This window comes from Cupressus sempervirens, chromosome 8 (assembly GCF_028749045.1).
Source record: "Cupressus sempervirens isolate cs-2001-9-10 chromosome 8, ASM2874904v1, whole genome shotgun sequence".
Classification (NCBI taxonomy): domain Eukaryota; kingdom Viridiplantae; phylum Streptophyta; class Pinopsida; order Cupressales; family Cupressaceae; genus Cupressus; species Cupressus sempervirens.
In genome coordinates, this window is record NC_143125.1 from 779081537 (window position 1) to 779100962 (window position 19426).

At 36.8% G+C, this 19426-nt stretch overlaps 1 protein-coding gene across 4 annotated transcripts in view; it reads right to left on the reverse strand.

The window, feature by feature from the left end:
• Positions 1-402: 402 nt before the first annotated feature.
• Positions 403-19426, reverse strand: part of LOC149544730 (DNA mismatch repair protein MutS, type 2) — a 182807-nt gene continuing 163783 nt past the window's right edge. For 2 of the 4 annotated variants that reach the window (XM_089795296.1, XM_089795297.1), the window contains one exon: positions 403-729. In XM_089795296.1, coding sequence (XP_089651422.1) covers positions 664-729 — 66 coding nt within the window. In that variant the 3' untranslated portion in view covers positions 403-663. Of the gene's footprint in view, positions 730-6949; positions 7509-19426 lie in introns of those variants that run through there. The other 2 variants (XM_089795298.1, XM_089795299.1) reach the window with 1 other exon arrangement.

Genomic DNA, 19426 nt, shown 5'->3' on the forward strand with positions numbered 1-19426 from the left:
CGAATGTCTAAACAACCATCCTTTCTACTGTTCTAACTCTGGATATCAATTGTCCAAGATCATGTCCTCTGAGACTCTGTACTATACCTGTCCATTTTGGATAAAATAGAGTGTAACCCCAATAGGTTATAACTTCTTCAAACACCGAGAACTAACATGCAATTGATTAGAAGTAGCATGCAACCATAGATTTTGACATGCAGCTGATTAGAAGCAACATGCAACCACCAAATTCACCAAGAACTAATGTGCAAATGATTAGAAGTAGCATGCAACAATAAATTTTGACATGTAGCTAATTAGAAGCAACATGCAACCATAAATTATGTCATGCAAGATTTGGGTAGTTGTCAAAACTGACATGCAAACTTCTACAAACCCTCAGGCTGGCAAGATCATAGCTTTGATACCACTGAAATGTCCCTTTACTGATTTTATATGATATTTCAAGCCTCTAATCAAATCTTTAAGATCAAACAACCAATCTTTCAAAGATCCACCAATTTCTCAATAAACCCCAAATCGGGTATGCCAGAAATAGTGCCAAAAACTTCACAGCTTCACATATTATTAGTAAATCCGAAAAACCACAAATCTGCACTGTTCAGCACAAAGGAAAACTCTGCATGAGCATGCACATGGAATGGCTTCAAACTCCCATCCTTAGCCTTCTTGGAAACTTGCAAAACTCTCGTTCTTAGGTCTCCTTCTCCACAGGTTTGGCAGCCTCTGAAGAATAACAAAAAAATGAGCAAAAATCAAGTTCTGGAACGAGCCCAAAATGCCTCCAAACTCTTTAAAAGAGGGCATAACCCTAACTCACGTCCAAGAGGGGTTAATAAAACATATTTTAATAATAATTTTCATTTATTAGTCCATTAGCTTCCAAAGATTATCCCTTTTTTCTAAAATTTCACCTTTTTGGGCCTGCCTGCCTTAGAAAAGATTATTATTTTTAATTATTTGAAAAGGGGACATGACAGAGATAACTTAGCAAGCCCAAAAGATTTGACTCGAGAATATGCCAAAAGTTAGAAAGTACTTGGGATTAAAATTTCCTAAATAAACATATTTTCTTTGCATTTTTCAATTACAAAAGGTATTAAATTAAAATTTAAGATTTAGAAAAAGAAAATGCATGGTTTGTAACAAAAAACAATGTGTGAATAATACATTTGACCACATCAACAATTTTACCTGCATTCTTCCTACATCAATAAATTCAAGAGTTAAACTTGTAAAAACTAGCACATAAAAAAAGAAAAGTACTCCACAACTAAGAGAGTACCAACAGATTTTGCAAACTATGAGCTAAGCAATTAGCAAAAAAGAAATATGCTAGATTAGTACCATCAAACAAGTAAGCTTCTTATATGCCTATTTGGTTTAAATCTAGGGTAGACAAACACATAAAAAAGAGGTATGTTTTTTACATGAATCCATGAAAGTTTTCTAATACTATTATTTAGTTTTATAAAATTATTATATTAATATTCTATTATTATTGATTAGTGCTTACAAACAATTTCATCCAACTAAAAAATATCCACATGTTCATCAAATATAGGGGACATCATATCATGCCAAAGCATGTCTATGTTAATCATCCAAAGGAGACCAATCTAGTTTAGAGTTTACTACTCGAAGGGGTAGTGTATTATAGGTTATACATTTTGATGCAAGAGCATCCTAGGTATTAAGTTTGAGCATCTAAAACCTTCCTGAGTGACATTAAATTGCCTATTTAAAAGAGAACCAAACATTGTCTAGGACAACTCTAGGTGATAGTTCGCAACTTGTCTTGCAGATTTACTATAATGAAGGCGCCCATGTGGGTTAGCATATTGTACTTATAAATTCTATAATTCCACATTTGTAGCACAAATAAGAAGTCCATATTTTGTTCTCACATTTTCTATTGTTTCTGTTATGAGTTTATGGTATTAAGGGTAGCACCCTTCATCAAGTGATATTAGAGCTAGGTTCTTGAGTATGTGGACAGATCACCGACTACGAGGCAATTCGCACCAGGACCATGGTTTGGGCTGAGCATGTAGATAGATCACCAGTTATGAGGTAGTTTGCACTAAGGTTTCAATTGAAGCGCAAAAATGCCTCCACGAAGAGATCATGGTGGAAGAACTATAGGTGTTACACCTGAGGGTTTCTGAGCCCTCCAAAGAAAAATGCAAGCATTGGAAGAACAAATGCGTAGAGGAATGAATCTTCCCGTAAGAGATGAAAGCGAGGATGAGGACGAAGTAGAAGAAAATGTTGAAGCAGAGGTAGTTCTAAACCTAGAGGAAGAGAGACTTTTTAGGGCCATCTCCAAGATTGAAAAAAAACCTAAGTTTGAGGTTCCCACATTTTTGGGAAATCTTAACTCAAAGGAGCTGATTAATTGGATTAATGAACTAGAGGAGTACTTTGAGTATTAAGATATTGACAATCCTAATAGGGTCAGGTTTGCAAAGGCAAAACTGAAAGGACATGCGAATATAAGTGTTGTAATGTGATCATTGATAGTAGAAGTACTGACAATCTGGTCTCAGAAATGATGGTCACCAAGTTGAAGCTACAGAGACAGAAACACCTACATCATCCATACCATATTGCTTGGGTGTAAGATGACCACAAGGTCATGGTCAATGAGCAGTGATCCATGAAGTTCAAGATTGGAAGCTACTAGTATGAGGTACTATGTGATATCATACCTATGGACATATGTCATATGTTGTTGGGTAGGTCATGGTAGTTTGACAAGCATGTTGTACATGATAGGCGAGCAAATACTTACACTCTGACCAAGGATGGAGTGAAACATAAGTTGAAATTGTTTAAGGATAAAGAAGAAAAGGTATGTGGTGCTGCCAGAATATGTTTGTTGATGGAAAAGAGTATCTCAAACGTATGAAGCGTGAGCATGTGTGTTTTGCTATAATTCCAAAAGATAGTAAAGAAGAAATAGAGAAGGTGCATGCAAAAGTTGCAAATATGTTGGGAGATTTTTCTGATATTGTATCAGATAATGTACTTGATGGATTGCCCCCAATGAGGAAGATCAGTCACCAAATGGATTTGGTTCCAAGAGCCAGTTTTCCAAACAAGGCAATGCACAGAATGACACCAACAGAAAGTGAAGAGTTGAACAGACAAGTTCATGAGTTGTTGCAGAAAGGGTTGATTCGAGGGAGTCTGAATCCATGTGTTGTGCTAGTTGTATTAGCACCAAAAAAGAATGGAGAATGGAGGATGTGCACAAATTCTCGTGCTATCAACAAGATCACAATCAAGTACAAATTTCCATTGCCAAGGATGGATGATATTATGGATTGTTTGACTGGGGCTGAGTATTTCACAAAGATAGATCTAAAGAGTGGGTATCATCATATTCATATCAGAGAAGGTGATGAGTGGAAGACTACCATAAAAATAAGGGAAGGACTATATGAGTGGTTAGTCATGCATTTTGGGTTAACGGATGCATCGAGCACTTTCATGAGGCTCACGAATAAGGTACTGAAGGAATTTCTAGGTAAGTTTGTCAGTGTTTACCTAGATGAAATTTTGATCTTTAGTAAGACATTGGAGGAGCACTTGATCCATATTCGCAAGGTGTTTGATAAGTTGAGGGAACAGAAGTTGCTGATAAACCTGAAGAAGTGCAATTTTGTAAAGGAGTTGGTGTACCTAGGATTTGTAGTCTCAATAGAAAGTCTGAAAATGGGCCCAGAGAAAGTGAAGGCTATCCTTGAATGGTCTACTCCAATGAGTGTGACTGAGGTAAGATCTTTTGATGGGCTAGCTAGTTTTTACAAAAAGTTCATAAGAAGTTTTAGCAATATCTGTGGACCTCCAATTGAAACAATGAGAGGGGATAGGAAAGAATTTAAGTGGACTATAGGAGCAAATAAGAGTTTTAATATGTTGAAACATAAAGTTACTGAGCAACGTGTTTTAATGCTTCCTAATTTTAACAAGGTGTTTCAAGTAGACTGTGATGCTAGTGGTACTGCAATAGGAGTTGTTTTGAGCCAAGAAGGTAGACATGTTGCTTATTTCAGTGAGAAATTGAATGATGCAAAAAGAAAATATTATGTTTATGATCAGGAATTTTATGCTATAGCTCAAGCATTGAAGAAGTGGAGACATTATCTTCTTCCTAAGGAGTTCTTTTTGTATACTGGCCATCAAGCTTTGCAATATTTGAATAGTCAAGGAAAACTGAACCAACGACATTTGAAGTGAGTTGATTTTTTGCAGAGTTATACATTCGTTTTGAAACATAGGAGTGAAAAGTCTAACAAAGTTGTAGATGCTCTTAGTAGAAAACAACTTTTTCTGACAAAAATGCAGATAGAAGTGGTTGGGTTCAAGGAACTCAATGCTTTGTATCCAGATGATCTTGATTTTGGTGAAGCGTGGAAGGCTTGTATAGAACCTGTTACACTTGACAGGACAAAGTGGTTGGATTTTATGATCCAAGATAGTATGTTGTTCAAAGGAAGTCAGTTGTGCATTCCCAAAAAATCAATGAGCGAGAATCTCATCAAGGAGAAGCATAGTAGAGGATTGGCTGGACCTTTTGGCAAAGATAAAACCATTGCTTTAGTTGCTAAGAATTATTACTGGCCACAATTGGAGCAAGATGTGAAGAAGTTTGTATAGAGTTGCAGAGTATGTCAAATGGTGAAAGGAGTAAAGCAAAATACAAGTTTGTATCAACCATTCCCTGTATCGGAGAAGCCATGACAGGATGTCAACATGGACCTTGTTCTTGGATTACCGAGGACACAGAATGGATATGATTCTATTTTTGTGGTGGTTCACAGGTTTTTAAAGATGATACATTTTATTCCTTGCAAGAAGACTAGTTATGTTCATGTGGTAGAGTTGTTTTTCAGAGAAGTGGTAAGACTACATGGTCTACTAAAGAGTATAGTTTCAAATCAAGATACCAAATTTAATGGGTATTTCTGGTGTACATTATGGAAGAAGTTGAAGATAAATTTGAAGTTTAGTTCATCACATCATCCACAAACTGATGGACAGATAGAAGCTGTGAATTGTAGTTTGGAAAATTTGATGAGATGCTTGGTTGGAGATAAACCAAAAGGATGGGATATGATTTTACCACATGCCAAATTTGCATATAATAATTCTATCAATAGGAGTACTGGTAAATCACCATTCCAGATTGTATATGGGAGTAGTCCCAAAAATGCTTCTGAATTGAGGCAGCTAGATAAAGGAGAGATAAGTAATGCAGAAGCAGAAGATTTTGTTGAACATTTGAAGAACATTCATAAGGAGGTGAGGAAGCACATCATAAAGATGAATACACAATATAAGGCTAAGGTAGATGTAAAAAGGAGGTATAAGGAATTTCAGATTGGAGATGAAGTCATGGTTTATTTGAGAAAGGAGTGTTTTCCAGTGGGTACATATAATAAGTTGAAGATGAAGAAGTTTGGACCGTGCAAGATAGTGAAAAGGCATGACTTCGAAAATGCTTATGGAGTTGCCTACTGAATTGAATATTTCATCAGTATTTAACATTTCAAATTTGACAGAGTATTATGAAGGAGGTGATGGAGATGAAGTTGCAGAAGCGGAGTGGAGCATTCCAACAGCTAGTTCGGCTCCAAAGGAGATTGAGGAGATACTAGACAGTCGTGTTGGCAAAAGTACCAAGAACAGAACTTATGAGGAATATCTTGTCAAATGGAAAGGGAGGCCAATTGAGGATTCATCATGGCTAGCAAAGGAAGAGGTTAATTGTCTTGGTTTTCCTTTTCACACCTAAGACGTGACAAAGTCACTTCTCAAATTACCCCCAGTGTCTGATGCAGGAGCATCTTGAGTGTAAGAGTAATCTTGCATGACCCAAAAATATTTTCTTTTCAGTCGTTTCTATTTTAATAAGGACTAGTAGACATGGTTGTTACTATTTATGGGAACTTGTTATTTTTACTAAGTTTGTCATATGAGCTCGGAATGTTCTCATTTTCTACAGGAAGGTTCATTTTGGAGTTATAAGCTTACCATAAAAATCTCATTGCTCCATCTTAAGTATCAAAGAAGTTACTGCAGATTTTTAGTAGAAAAAATTGCAGAAAAATCTTCAGGCTCACCGTTTAAGGCCTTAGAGTGCCCAGATGAGGTCTGAAAACTTGACAAAAGGGTGCTTGCGCTATTCCAAGCCTATAGATCAAGAGCTGGTGTTTCCAAAAAGTGGTTATAATAGGAAATCAAAGCAATGGTTTGAGAGTTATGGCCTGCCGAAAATTGGGCTGCCGAAATTTCTAAAATAATTTGTCAAAAATGTATTTAGCTAAGTCTATATGTATTGTTAGCATTTGTTAGCCCTAGGTATTAGGTTTGAGCATCTAGAACCTTCTCGGGCAGCATAAAATTGCCTATTTAAGAAAAGCTTGAACATTGTCTAGATAGTTCGCAGCTTGTCTTGTAGATTTCCTATAATGAAGGTGCCCATGTGGGTTAGCATATTGTACTTATGAATTCTTTAATTCCACATTTGTGGTGAAAATAAAAAGTCCATATTTTGTTCTTGCATTTGCTATTGTTTTTTTGTTTATGTTATGAGTTTATGGTATTAAGGGGAGCACCCTTCATCACACTTTCAAGAAAAGGCAGGAGGGTTGAAGAAATGGAAGATAGAATTAGAAGATGATAGGAGTAAAAATGGTGGCAACTAATATACAAGGGTTATATTTGATTTGGATAATTTACAAAACAAGATACCAACAAGATTTGGTTGACCCCTACCCATTAGAGTACAGTGGTATTCATACTGAAATTACAGGTAGGGTTGTTATCATACGAGTAACTAGACCATATGAAAAGGTGACACCATATAATAATTAGAAAAATCTCAAGAGCAAGGCCCACAAAATTCAAGTCAAGCAAGACAATTATATGGCATGGATTATCATCTATAATTGGCCTACTAATATCATTAGGCTTTTCTTATGGTATTGTACAATGAACCAATACTTATATGGTACACAACCTTATGTGAGGTGGAGACTTGTCACTAGTGCAACAATTGTTGAACCAGATACAAGACGTTGTTTAGAGTTTGGTTTGCAACGTTGGTTTGTGATCCACTTATTAAGTCATCACTACAAAGTTCAATGAGGGCCAGCATTCTAACAAGTTCTCTAGACATGTAATCTACAAAGTCGTACATTATAGATAAAGGCATTTCAAAATAATAAATTAGAAGAAACAATGTAGAACCTAATGATACAATAGTGCAGCTAATGATTTTACAACTTTCCTACTTGATGTTGAAAATTCACAAGTAATACTAAAAGAAAATTCATTGATGGGACGAAATGCCTATTGCTTGGATGGCATCATCTACTCTCCTTCCGTGCACATCATGTAATGCTTGACATTCAAATGGCCGAGTCAAATTTAATTCCTCAACTTCAATTGGTTTAGATCTACCTAATAGTCTTTTGACTTTTGATATTTATCCTCTGAAATAAGACATAAAGAATGAATCAATTTCAAAAAAGAAATCTCAATAGATTTTAAATTCATCTCAAGAACAAGAAACTTAAGTAATATTTTCAAATATTTGACATTTCAACCAAAATAATAACTTCTTAATTTATAACCATCTCAAGGCAGCAAATCTTGAATAGAGTGGAAATTGAAATCACCTCTTAATTTTTTAAGTTTTTACAAGGAAAATAAAACTAGGAACTTTGTGTTTCTCTACTCAAGTTATTGGATACTATCCTATTAGGTACACTACCACTATGCAAAATAGTTGTGAAAGTATAAATGAAAAATCTCAATTTAATGTCTAGCACAATTCCCTTTGTGGTATTCTTAAAAACAAAAGTCAAATGCAAACTGGAGAGGCATGGGAAATTGTAATCCAACAGGGAATTATTTTCATGTAGTGAACTATGATAATATCAATATAGATGGAATCAGTTTTCATGTACAATAACATAATCAGTATGAAGACTAGAAGAAGTTTCAAGATAGTAAAAACTTGGACCCTAAACAAAAGACCTCAACACATAATGAACAACTATTGCTCTAACAAACTACATTTCTAAAATTAAATGAGAAAGCACTGCTATCCAAGATTTGTATAATGAGCTTAAAGAGCTTGAAAGTTGCATGAGTTTCTTTGCGGCATTTATAAAAGATGAAATAATAAAATACAGGAATACATATATTGAAACTCTCTCCAAGTAGGTTACATGGCAATAAAAACAGTAGTCAATGGTGTTTTCCAATAGCACGTCCCTGTGGCATAGATACCCATCCTAGATGTACAAGGCAATTTTGTGACCAATCTCATGACCAATCTCGTTTCCCCCTTAACAAAACCAATGCACTCTCCTATTTTTTCCTAAAATAATTCGAATTCAACGTCATACCATAACCTTAAGAGTATGGTGCAATGGTTAAAACTTGATAGTGTTTTGTGCCTGGCACCCAAGCCCCAGTTTTCTTGAGAGAAAATGGGCCCCTCTTTCCTTTGTCTTTTGCTTTAATCGTTGCCTTGGTTGGTTTTGCTTGATTTTTCTTTCTGTTTGTTGCTTGTGTCTATTTTGAGGTCTTCTAATTCTTAGTCTAGCTTTCAAAGTTGGTCATCTTGGTATGATAGTAAAGGGAACTTTGAGGCCCCAATCTATATTCTCTTCTTTTGTTTCTTTGTTGTGTTCATTTACCTACTTCTTGTTGTGTCAAGCTTTTTTTTAGTTTTAACTTTTAAGTCTTCCTTTGCCTTTGTTTTTGGGATTTTGTCTTGTCAGACTTTCCAAGTTGGCCAGCATACATGAATGTAAAGGAAACTCTGTAATTCCAATGCTTTGTAAGTCAGAATTGTTGAAAGTCTATGAATCACCTTGTTGGACTTACAACGTGGGCCATCGAAGCATGACCATAAAATCATTTCTAAAATGTTGAGACTTGAGATGGGATACCTCAACCTACCTACCTCGCTATGCCTCAATGGCAATTCTCCTACACTTATTAGTGTGTGTTTTGTTCTAATTCTACTTTTCCTTTGTAACAGCCCGTTTTTCCAACCTTAACTAACAACTATCATATCATTGACCCCAATTACTTTTTCATATTCATGAGCATGAGAACACATTTACCACGGCTATTTTACATGTTCATATGAAAGAGATCAACGGTCATAACTCATAACAAATTAACTTAATTACCTAACAATTGAAAGAGCATTTAACCAACAAATGCAATATATTTAGCTGCCATCATAACTAAGCATTACTTAATGGAAAGATAGATTATTTTTTGCGAATAAAGGTACATTACCTTTCATAATCACATGCAAACAGTTTTACAACTGCTTTACATATTTAGATGGAAGAGCATCAACGGCTATAACTGAATAACTGAAAAAAAAAAAAATGGTTGATTATACGATATTAACCATCTAACATATCTTCAACTTGAAATTTCAAATTCATAATAGTAAAATACACATTACTAGAAGATATTTGAATGCAGGTCATATCTATGTTTTGTGTAGCCTTGAAATCTAGTGGAGAGGAGAAGCATTGTCAAGGTCTTAACCTCCCAATCGCGTACCCTTAAGTATCCCCACACAATCTCTACTGAGAAAGGTCCTCCCTACCTTGGGATTAGACTTGGGACACCACTATCCAACCACTAAGCATCGTGGTACTACAGTATTAACCCACTGCTCGACTAGACAACAAGACCTATACAATGGACTACCATGAGATGACTCAATTTAAAACTCTTTAATTACTTTCTTATATGTTATTGATTGTTCTTTGTCTTATCATGCAGAGATATACCTGTGGTTCGATGGATATCAATATACACCCTTCATCTCGACCATGTTGGTCTTCCTTGATGAATGTTTGGGGTGACTACCTATCATTATATATTCACAGCCAATGCATTTTGTCGGACCTGGGACTATGGCTTCACAAAAGATTCATAATACTTGACTTTCATAAGAGTGTTGAAACATTATATATTCATCGCCAATGCATTCTGCCCGACCTAGGCCTATGGCTTCACAAAGAATTATACTACTTGCAAATTATTTACTGGTTCTTCTAGAGAGTGTTGTCCCTTATCTCAAAGACATATGGAAAATGCCTCTGTATAAGCTTCCACTGATATGCATTCATTTTTTTAAAAAGTTCTGAATATGAAATAAATATTTTGATATGGAATCAATATTTTGATTTATAACTTGCTCTTCAATACTTAAGTTTACGTACAACCATCATGAGAAACAAGAAATTCTTCTATCAGATCTACATTAAAGATTTCCTTCTATGCCATTTAAAGAATCAAACTTCTTATATCTAATTTGAAAGAATGTTAAAAGAATGCGTGACCTGATCACCACCTCCTTGTGATAGAGGTTGTTGCAATATCTGGTTCTTGCACTTGTAGAAATACAATCAAAGACCTTCCAATTGTGAAACCCCAATCTTGACTCACGACAGTTGAAGCAAGTTACACAAAAACAAACTAAGAAATGGATGGATTGTAGTCATTACAATTGTGGTATGAAGGGAATATCTCCAAAACAAAGTACAATCATGGAATGTGATCATACAAATACATACAGATTGGAATTAACTACATAGTATACCAATTGTGGAAAAGCTTATAATAGTAGAGCTAAACAAGTCTGAGGACATGATAGCAATAGCATGGTTATGGTGCTTGGCAAATACTATGGAAGTCGATGTCTTTGTTATTGAATCCCACTGCATATAACTTGCTCTCCTCCCTACTTGGTTACAAGAAAGCTCAAGATAAAGGTGGTGATGAGAGTTACAATGGAAACAAGGAGCCATCGGCTTAATTGCATGGCTATCATATAATATTAAACTCGGTCACCGTGGTGACATAAGGCCCAACGAGACAATTAGCAAGTGGTCACTCATGAAATAATATTAAGACCATAGCCAAGGTTGGAAAAACATATTAAAACATATAATAGTATTAATGTTTACCGTACAGGGTAAAAGGATACTTATTGCATGTAATATAGCAAGATATAACACAGAACTGATACTTTATTCATATACGCAATATGCACTTCACTGCTTATAATATTATTAAGAGGATTACAATGATTCTGATGATTCAAAGCCCCTTTCGGATGGTGTACATATACTTTCCCGAAGGGGTGACTCAACTGTCACACGCCCTTTCGGATACAACTCTACCCATCAGCTCCAATATAGAATTTACCGACAACATCATCTCCCCCCAAAAAGAAAAGTTGTCTCCGGACGACAATTACAAAATATCCGAGACAAATTAACAAAACGAAATACATTAACTGACTAACTATAACAAGATAGATTTGTTTCTGTCACATCACATTCACATTCCTCTTGTGTTTGCACCAAACTGGTCTCCAAAACACATTGCATCTATAGCCTCTACGAACACAATACTGTCTCATTAGTCAATCTAACCTTGATAGCCACCCATGCCTCCTTCTCTGCTTCCAACTCCTGGGTACACTGAGCCAAGTGTCGCTCTACTGCCTCTAACTAAATGGTCAACTCCTCCCAAACTCTCTATGCATCCACCAAGACAGCCTCACATCCAACACCTACTTTATGTGCCTCAAAGCATAGCACCCCTCTTGAAAGGCTTGCTCCAATGCTCTCTCCACCTCTGGAAGATAGACACTCTATGCCTACAGCAGCTCTAAGTCTCATCAACTAGTCACACTTCCCATAACTGATAACTGAACTAGTTGAGGGTCTAGGGGGCAACGCCTCCAGTGGGGTCAAGGGGTAGTGCCCCCGTGGGGTCCTGGGGCAAAGCACCCTCAAACCCACACAAAAGTCCATGGAACACACCATTTTTGTGATATTCTTCCTATCCCATACTCTTTGTGCTAACTGCTTATGTTTTCTTCACTACTTGTTTATGTCTTTCCCTTCGGCACCATACACTATTCATTATGAACATTTTTTATTTTTCGTTGATTTTTTTTGTTTTTTTTTTTATAACCTCCTATTACCCTTCTTCTATGTCCCTTATGTCTATACAGTGGTCGTCTCTTGTATCTGGGCTAGTGTAAGATATTATGTTGCATCGTATAGTGGTCCCTTGCTACCAATACTATATGGTGTACGGCTATACAATTTATTGCCTCCACAGTGTATTCCGTACAGTCACCTCTACCATATTTTAACAATGGTCGTATGACAATGTTTGTCTTTTATAGCTTACCATATGATGCTATTCCTAGGCCGTACAGACTACTATATGGTAATTTTATTACTCCCTTGTGTCGTACGATCTGCTTCTTGTTGCCTCCTCTCTCTATCTCCCTTAAAGTACGGCCTACTTCCTATCGCCTCCTGTCTCTGTCTCCCTTTCTATTTTTGGTACAATCTTTGCTAGTGGTTGCCTAGTGTTCACTGCAATTTCTCCTATTTGTGACTTCCGTACAGACTGTACAGTATGTCTATTACAACATTTACTATGTTCTGTATCGGCACGTTTTGCATGTGCTTGCCATAATGTGTCTTCTCCTTCGCCATATGGTGTTTCAATAGCTCCTATGACCGTGCGGTGGTTGTAATCTCCTGCATTAATCAATACAACTCCTTTTATGAACTTCAATTAATATTTTATCATCGCTTCTTTTCAATTTTTCATTCTTTATTATTTACATTTACTTTACATATATACAGTACTACTTTTTATTCCCTTTCAATTGTTCGTCCGCAAGGGCACATTATTTCTTTCATAGTAGATTTTCAACTTCGATCCATTCACTACATCAGGCACTTCCTTCCCGTCGAGCATCTATAATTTGATTCCTCCATTATCGCCGACTCCGCAAATTTTGTATGGTCCTACCCACTTCACTTTGAACTTTCCTTGTCTGATCTCATTTCGCCCATTATACTTTAAAACTAACTAGCTCAATTGAAATTTATTCAATTTCAAATGTTTGTCATGCCATACCTTTCACCTATTTTGTGTAACTTTTGTAGCCGATTATGCCTACAATTGTCGCTCATCAAGTTTATTTAAGTTATAGAATCTCTCCCTCAGGCTTTCCATATCTCCCAATTTGTTCTCGATCGTGATCCTTACACTTGGTACCATGAATTTCGTTAGCTACCACTCCTTGCCCTCAATAATTGTATTCTTGATTCTAGATATTTCACTCCATACTATTGAAGTTATTATTAAGCCCTTCCTCTTTGTTTCTTGTGCAGATCGTTCGATGTGTTTTCCTTGCTGCCGGCACCTTTTTACTATATCTGTGGTGTGGTGTAACCTTTTATTTTTGCATGATCCATTCACCGTGTACTGTATAGTCGACTCTTTCCTTTTGTTGGGTTTGTACAGTATGTTCTTCTTGTACTGGCCATATGGTATGTTCTTTCCTTTAGCTTTAACCGTAGCCACATTTCCTTCTTTTGCTTCTCTATATTCTTTCGGACATTCATTTTCCTCTCCTTTATACATTTGTCGACCCTCAACATACTACAACTCGAAAAGAGCTCGTAGTCCTCCATCAAATGGAGTAAGCCATTGACCGAGTCCAAGTCATCATCATTGGACCCTCCTTCCAATCTCAGTACAGATGCGCCTGCATCATATTCCTATTCTGGAAACCGTTTCATATTCCTTCTATTTGGAGGAAAGTCGATTTTCATTAAAAAGCCAATCCTATTCTTAGCAGTTACAAGAATATCTATGATTGCTGCATGGTATTGATGATTCCTATTCTTAGCAGTTACAAGAATATCCATGATTGTTGCATGGTATTGATGGTAAAACGTCTTTCAGATTCCTATTCTTAGATGGAAAAGAAAACGTTTTTATTACTACTCGACAGCAAGGCCAGTCAGACTTTGGTTATTAAAAAGCCAATCTTTTATGTAAAAGAAACGATTGGAACTTGGGGAGGAATGGGAAGTTTAATGTCTCCTTTGGTCTACTGTGTTTTTTTTTTCAAGATTATGGTTCTACTGTTATGCTTCATATATTTCTCATGGCAATCAGTTTAGGGAATAACAACTGCAGAAAAATGTACTCTGATGCGAGGTCAATATCTCGAGTTTGAACCGTTGGATTTCTCTCAAATTTTTATATGTTGTTTGAAACCTAGTTATGCCAAATATCAACGGTTGGATTGAGTAAATCTTTTCTGGTTCGAAAGTTATTCATGTCTAAGTGTGGGTCTATTCGAAGGCAGCAAGAAGATATTTTGGGGGATTTTATTTTCAAAGTTTTGTTTATTGAATCTGATTTTAGTGTGTGATCCTGAAGGTTGTAGATGCCCCTTGAAGCAACTCAGTTGAGTGACTGATTCCTCCTGAGTTTTCCAAAGTGTGGCTCTGCATCATTTTTGGTATCAGAGCTCTACAAAAGGTTTGGAAAAAAGTAGTTGTGTATATGTTTGTGTAATTGTGAAAGATTGAGAGAAATAGTCTGAGAAGAAGTCCAGGAGACTAGATAAGAAGAAAATAACCTAACTGAGGAATGATGGGACAAGAAGAAGCAGCTATATTGTATCTTTTTAGAAGGTATCGGCAGAGAAAGAATTCTAAACAGAAGGAGATAGAGGAAAAGAAGAAAAGAGAGAAAGAAGAAAGGAGAAAACAAAGAGAAGAGCTAAGCAAGATAAAAGAGGAGATAAACAATTTGAGAAGGAGACTTGAGGAGAATGACACTAAGTTGAAAGAGAATAAAGCTAAGTTGAAAGAAGTGCAGCAAGAACACAAAGTGCAGCAACAAGAAGTGCAGCAAGTATCTCTTGACGAGAGCAGTAACAAGACAAGCCCTATTGGATTTGAATGCAAACAATTTGTGGTTGGAATAGTAATATGTCCTTTGAAAATAGAGAAGAGTACAATGCTGGAAGGTACTCCTATGAAAAATATTTTGGAGGCTGAGGATAAGAAGGAAGAAGTGATTCAAAGCACACAGGTAGAGGATGAAGAGTTAGATCAAGAAGAGGAAAACAATCCATTAGAAGGGCATAGACAGCAGGTGAATGTTGGTGTAGAGACTAAGAGTGAACAACAGGAGGTTGTTGTTGAACCTTGTGAGGAAAAAGTTCTTGCAGATGAAGAAGAGTTGGTGACAGGTGTGGTTGCAGACAATATTTGCCCAGATGATGGAGATGTTGACACAAATGATCAGAAAGGAAAAGATGTAGTGCAAAGATCAAATGCTGAGGAGAAGACTATTGATGACAAGAATGAAGTATTTGTTGATCATTATGATGCTCTAGAGATATACAAACGAGAAGCAGATGTTGGTATGATAATTTGGTATTTTTATGCAGGTGATACGAGGCTGTTAAATATATTTGTTCCAAGATTCGACACAGGTACCATGGAAGGTATTCATTCTATAGTTTGGAATCAGAATGTTTTGGCAAGCGGCATCAATTCCATCATTCTTATGGTGACATTATTGCTTACATACAATTGGAAACTCCAGAAAAAGATTGCAGCAATTCAATGGGACTTGAATTTTTCTGTCCCCGGGAGTATGATGCAGGCGCATCTCATTACTAAATCATTTCAAAGGTCCAAGATACTCCATATATTTTAAATGGTCAATTTTAAGAATTTAGGATTGTCTTAGTGGATAGAATTGAGTGTTTTATTAAATAAATGTTATCGTTTTTAGTCGGATATGTTAGAGAGTTAGAGGAAAGGGTTAATGATGTTAGTGTCGGTTTTAGAAAGGATAAAATTAGTAATAGAAATGCCATGTGGTCAATAATTAAAAGAATCTCATCAGAAAGTTGGTGGCAATTTTAAGAGTGTTCATAATGACGAAGAAATGGCTATGGAATAAAAGAAACTGTTTCATATTCCTTGTATTTGGAGGAAAGTCAATTTTCTTTAAAAAGCCAATCCTATTCTTAGCAGTTACAAGAATATCCATGATTGTTGCATGGTATTGATGATTCCTATTCTTAGCAGTTACAAGAATATCCATGATTGTTGCATGGTATTGATGGTAAAACGTCTTTCAGATTCCTATTCTTAGATGGAAAAGAAAATGTTTTTATTACTACTGGACAACAAGGCCAATCAGACTTTGGTTATTAAAAAGCCAATCTTTTATGTAAAAGAAACGATTGGAACTTGGGGAGGAATGGGAAGTTTTATGTCTGCTTTGGTCTCTTGTATTTTTTTTTTCAAGATTATGGTTCTACTGTTATGCTTCATATATTTCTCATGGCAATCAGTTTAGAGAATTACAATTGCAGAAAAATGTACTCTGATGCAGGGTCAATATCTCCGGTTTGAACCGTTGGATTTCTCTCAAATTTTTATATGTTATTTGAAACCTAGTTATGCCAAATATCAACGGTTGGATTGAGTAAATCTTTTCTGGTTCGAAAGTTATTCATGTCTGAGTGCGGGTCTATCCGAAGGCAGCAAGAAGATATTTTGGGGGATTTTATTTTCAAAGTTTTGTTTATTGAATCTGATTTTAGTGTGTGATCCTGAAGGTTGTAGATGCCCCTTGAAGCAACTCAGTTGAATGACTGATTCCTCCTGATTTTTCCAAGGTGTGGCTCTGCATCAAGTACTCCCTCTTCATTAGGTTTCATTCTCTTCTTCCCCTTGTTGTCCCCTCCACCTTTGCCTTCGGAATCCAATGATGCTACCTCCTCACCTATCATCTGTGTGTGCAAGTCGATTACAAATCTTCAGCCTTTGCATTCCATAGATAGGGTATTTCATTTCCAATCATGTTTCACTTTCGCTTGTACCAACTAGCCCTGTCCAAGGATAGTGTCATACCCTTTTCTTTTTAATGGAATAACCACAAAATCTAATAAGAATGGTTTCATTACGATGGTTACAAGTTGCGCCATTAGGGTCCCCAATAGCTTGATTTCATGATGATCCATAGTGAGTAATTGAAATGTAGGTGGCCACACTATAGGTTGTCCCAATTTTTTCCATATATCATTTGGTAACACGTTTACACCTAACCTTCCGTTGACAATTGTGTCCGTAAGTATGGCTCCCAAGATACCCATCTCTACTACTGTCGGATGTCTTCCCATCGTGAGTGCCAATAGCATTGTGTCTGTTGTAATCATTCCACTGTCATCCTTTCCTATTTTCTCCGTTGCTTTTGGGAGTAGTGTCGTGTTCAGTATTGTCATCTGCAACTAAGGCATTGCAAGAAGGTCATTTAATTTTATAGGAATTTCTATTTGCATTACTTGCCTTATCATATTTTGTCCTGCCAAGTTTCTCCTCGAGGTGTTGGCAGAGTCTTTTATTTATAATTTCTCCATTTCCATTTGTTTTTCCAACTTTGTGCATGCTTGGTGCAACCTCTTCTTTTCTTCCTTTGCATCAGGGTACTTTGCCTTCTTTGCTTGTCCACGAGTGATGGCTAGTATCTTCTCATCACATGCTTCAATGCTTAACAAGTTCACCTCTTGCTTAGGGCATTTTGAATCCTCGTGGTCTCCCAGACCACACCATCTGCATAACAACTGTGGCATTTCCTTTGTGGTACAGTCTCTGGCAAAGTGCCCCTAAAGGTTGCACGCATGGCATTGTATCATCGATCATTCACTTGAGTCGTACTATATCTGACTCTAGCCTCCATTGTTATTATTGTTATTGTTACCACCTTGTTCGCGCCAGTTGTTGCGATATCCTCCTGAGGTTGCATCGTTGTTCGTGTTTGTTCTGGTGGACACTTCTTGCATAAGTAACACTTGTTGGTGTCCCTTTGACTTCACATTGAACGGGCATTCCTTTATGGAATATCCTGCAATCTGGCAGATATCACAAAATTGTTTTTTCGGGTTGGAGCCCTTTGTGTGACCTTCCTCCTTATAGTTTGTACACCACAATTCCCCCTTCACCAAGTCAGGATTATTTTTCAAATTTTTAAATTCCTTCATCATCTGTAGCATATCCTTCTACAACGCTCAAACTTTCTTGCTTGATTCTTCATCGTTGCTACTACTTTAGACGATGAATCGTCTAAGTTTGACGATTTGTGCTTCTTCTTCTTTCTTTTTTTTATTCACTCTCCAGATCCATCGCTTGATTATACACATTTGCGTTCGATGCTGGAGATACAATCTTCATTTTCTTTTTCAGAGCCAGTCATAGCCCCTCAACAAACCATCGTTTCTTTAATCCGTCAGCTGGTGGGCTCTCCATCTTCCCCACCAACTCTTTCAACCTTCTTGCATAGACACGGATCATTTCGTTCTTTCCCTGTTTTATGCTGTATATTTCTGCTACAATTTGGTTATCGTCTCTCAGTAGTCAGAACTCTGTTATGAACTCCCTGACGTCTGCCCATGTAGTTAATTTTTGGGGATCGGCATCCACAAACCAATCAATTGCTACACCTCACAGGGTTGCTAGAAACTGTTGGACTCAATCATCCTTGTCTATTACACCATTTGTCATCCATATTGTTTCACATGTCTCATAGTGTCTGATCGGATCTGTTGTCCCATCACCATTAAACTTTGGCAATTTCTCCTTTGGTCCTACCATTGCTACTTTCTTTTGATTATGTGGTACTTCTTGTGTACATGCATTGTTCTGAGCACCTACGCTATTCTGCACAACCACACTACTTCGAACAACCATCCTACTTCTAAGGACCGCATTACCTAATGAGAAAAGATCTTCCTCAAGCGAAGCTGTTCGATTCTTTGCCTATATCCATTCGTCGAGTGTATCAGGAACAAAGAGTTCACTTCATGCTTGTGCTCCTTCAGCACTTCAAGTCGTGCAAGTTACTTCTCTTCTATTTGGATTCTCTACTCTCATCGTATACAAGTTAAGGAACTCTTCCTTGGTCTCTTCCACCAAATTCAATTGCTATTGAGTCTCTTCTAGGAATTCCTCGGCACTCCTCAATGTGCTAGGTGAATGCACTCCCTCTGTCTATGCTACTTCACCCCCTCGGTGTCTGTCGGTAATTTGCTGAAGCTTCTATCTGCACTCTGCCTATTGTGCTAAAATTAAAACTTCCTGTGTTGTGTGTATTTCATCCTTATCTTTTATCTTATTCCTATCTTTATTGATCAAATTAGGCATTAATCTTCATAACACTTCCTTCGTTCCAAGTTTGACTAGCAACGGCACCAAAAGTTTACCGTATAGGGTATAAGGATACTCATCACATGTAGTATAGTAAGATATAACACAAAACTGATACTTTATTCATATACGCAATATGCAATTCACTTCTTACAATATTATTAAGATGATTACAATGATTCTAATGATTCAAAGTCCCTTCTGGACTGTGTACACATACTTTCCTGAAGGGGTGACTCAACTGTCATGTGCCCTTTCAGATACAACTCTACCTGTCGGCTACAATATAGAATTTACCGACAATAATT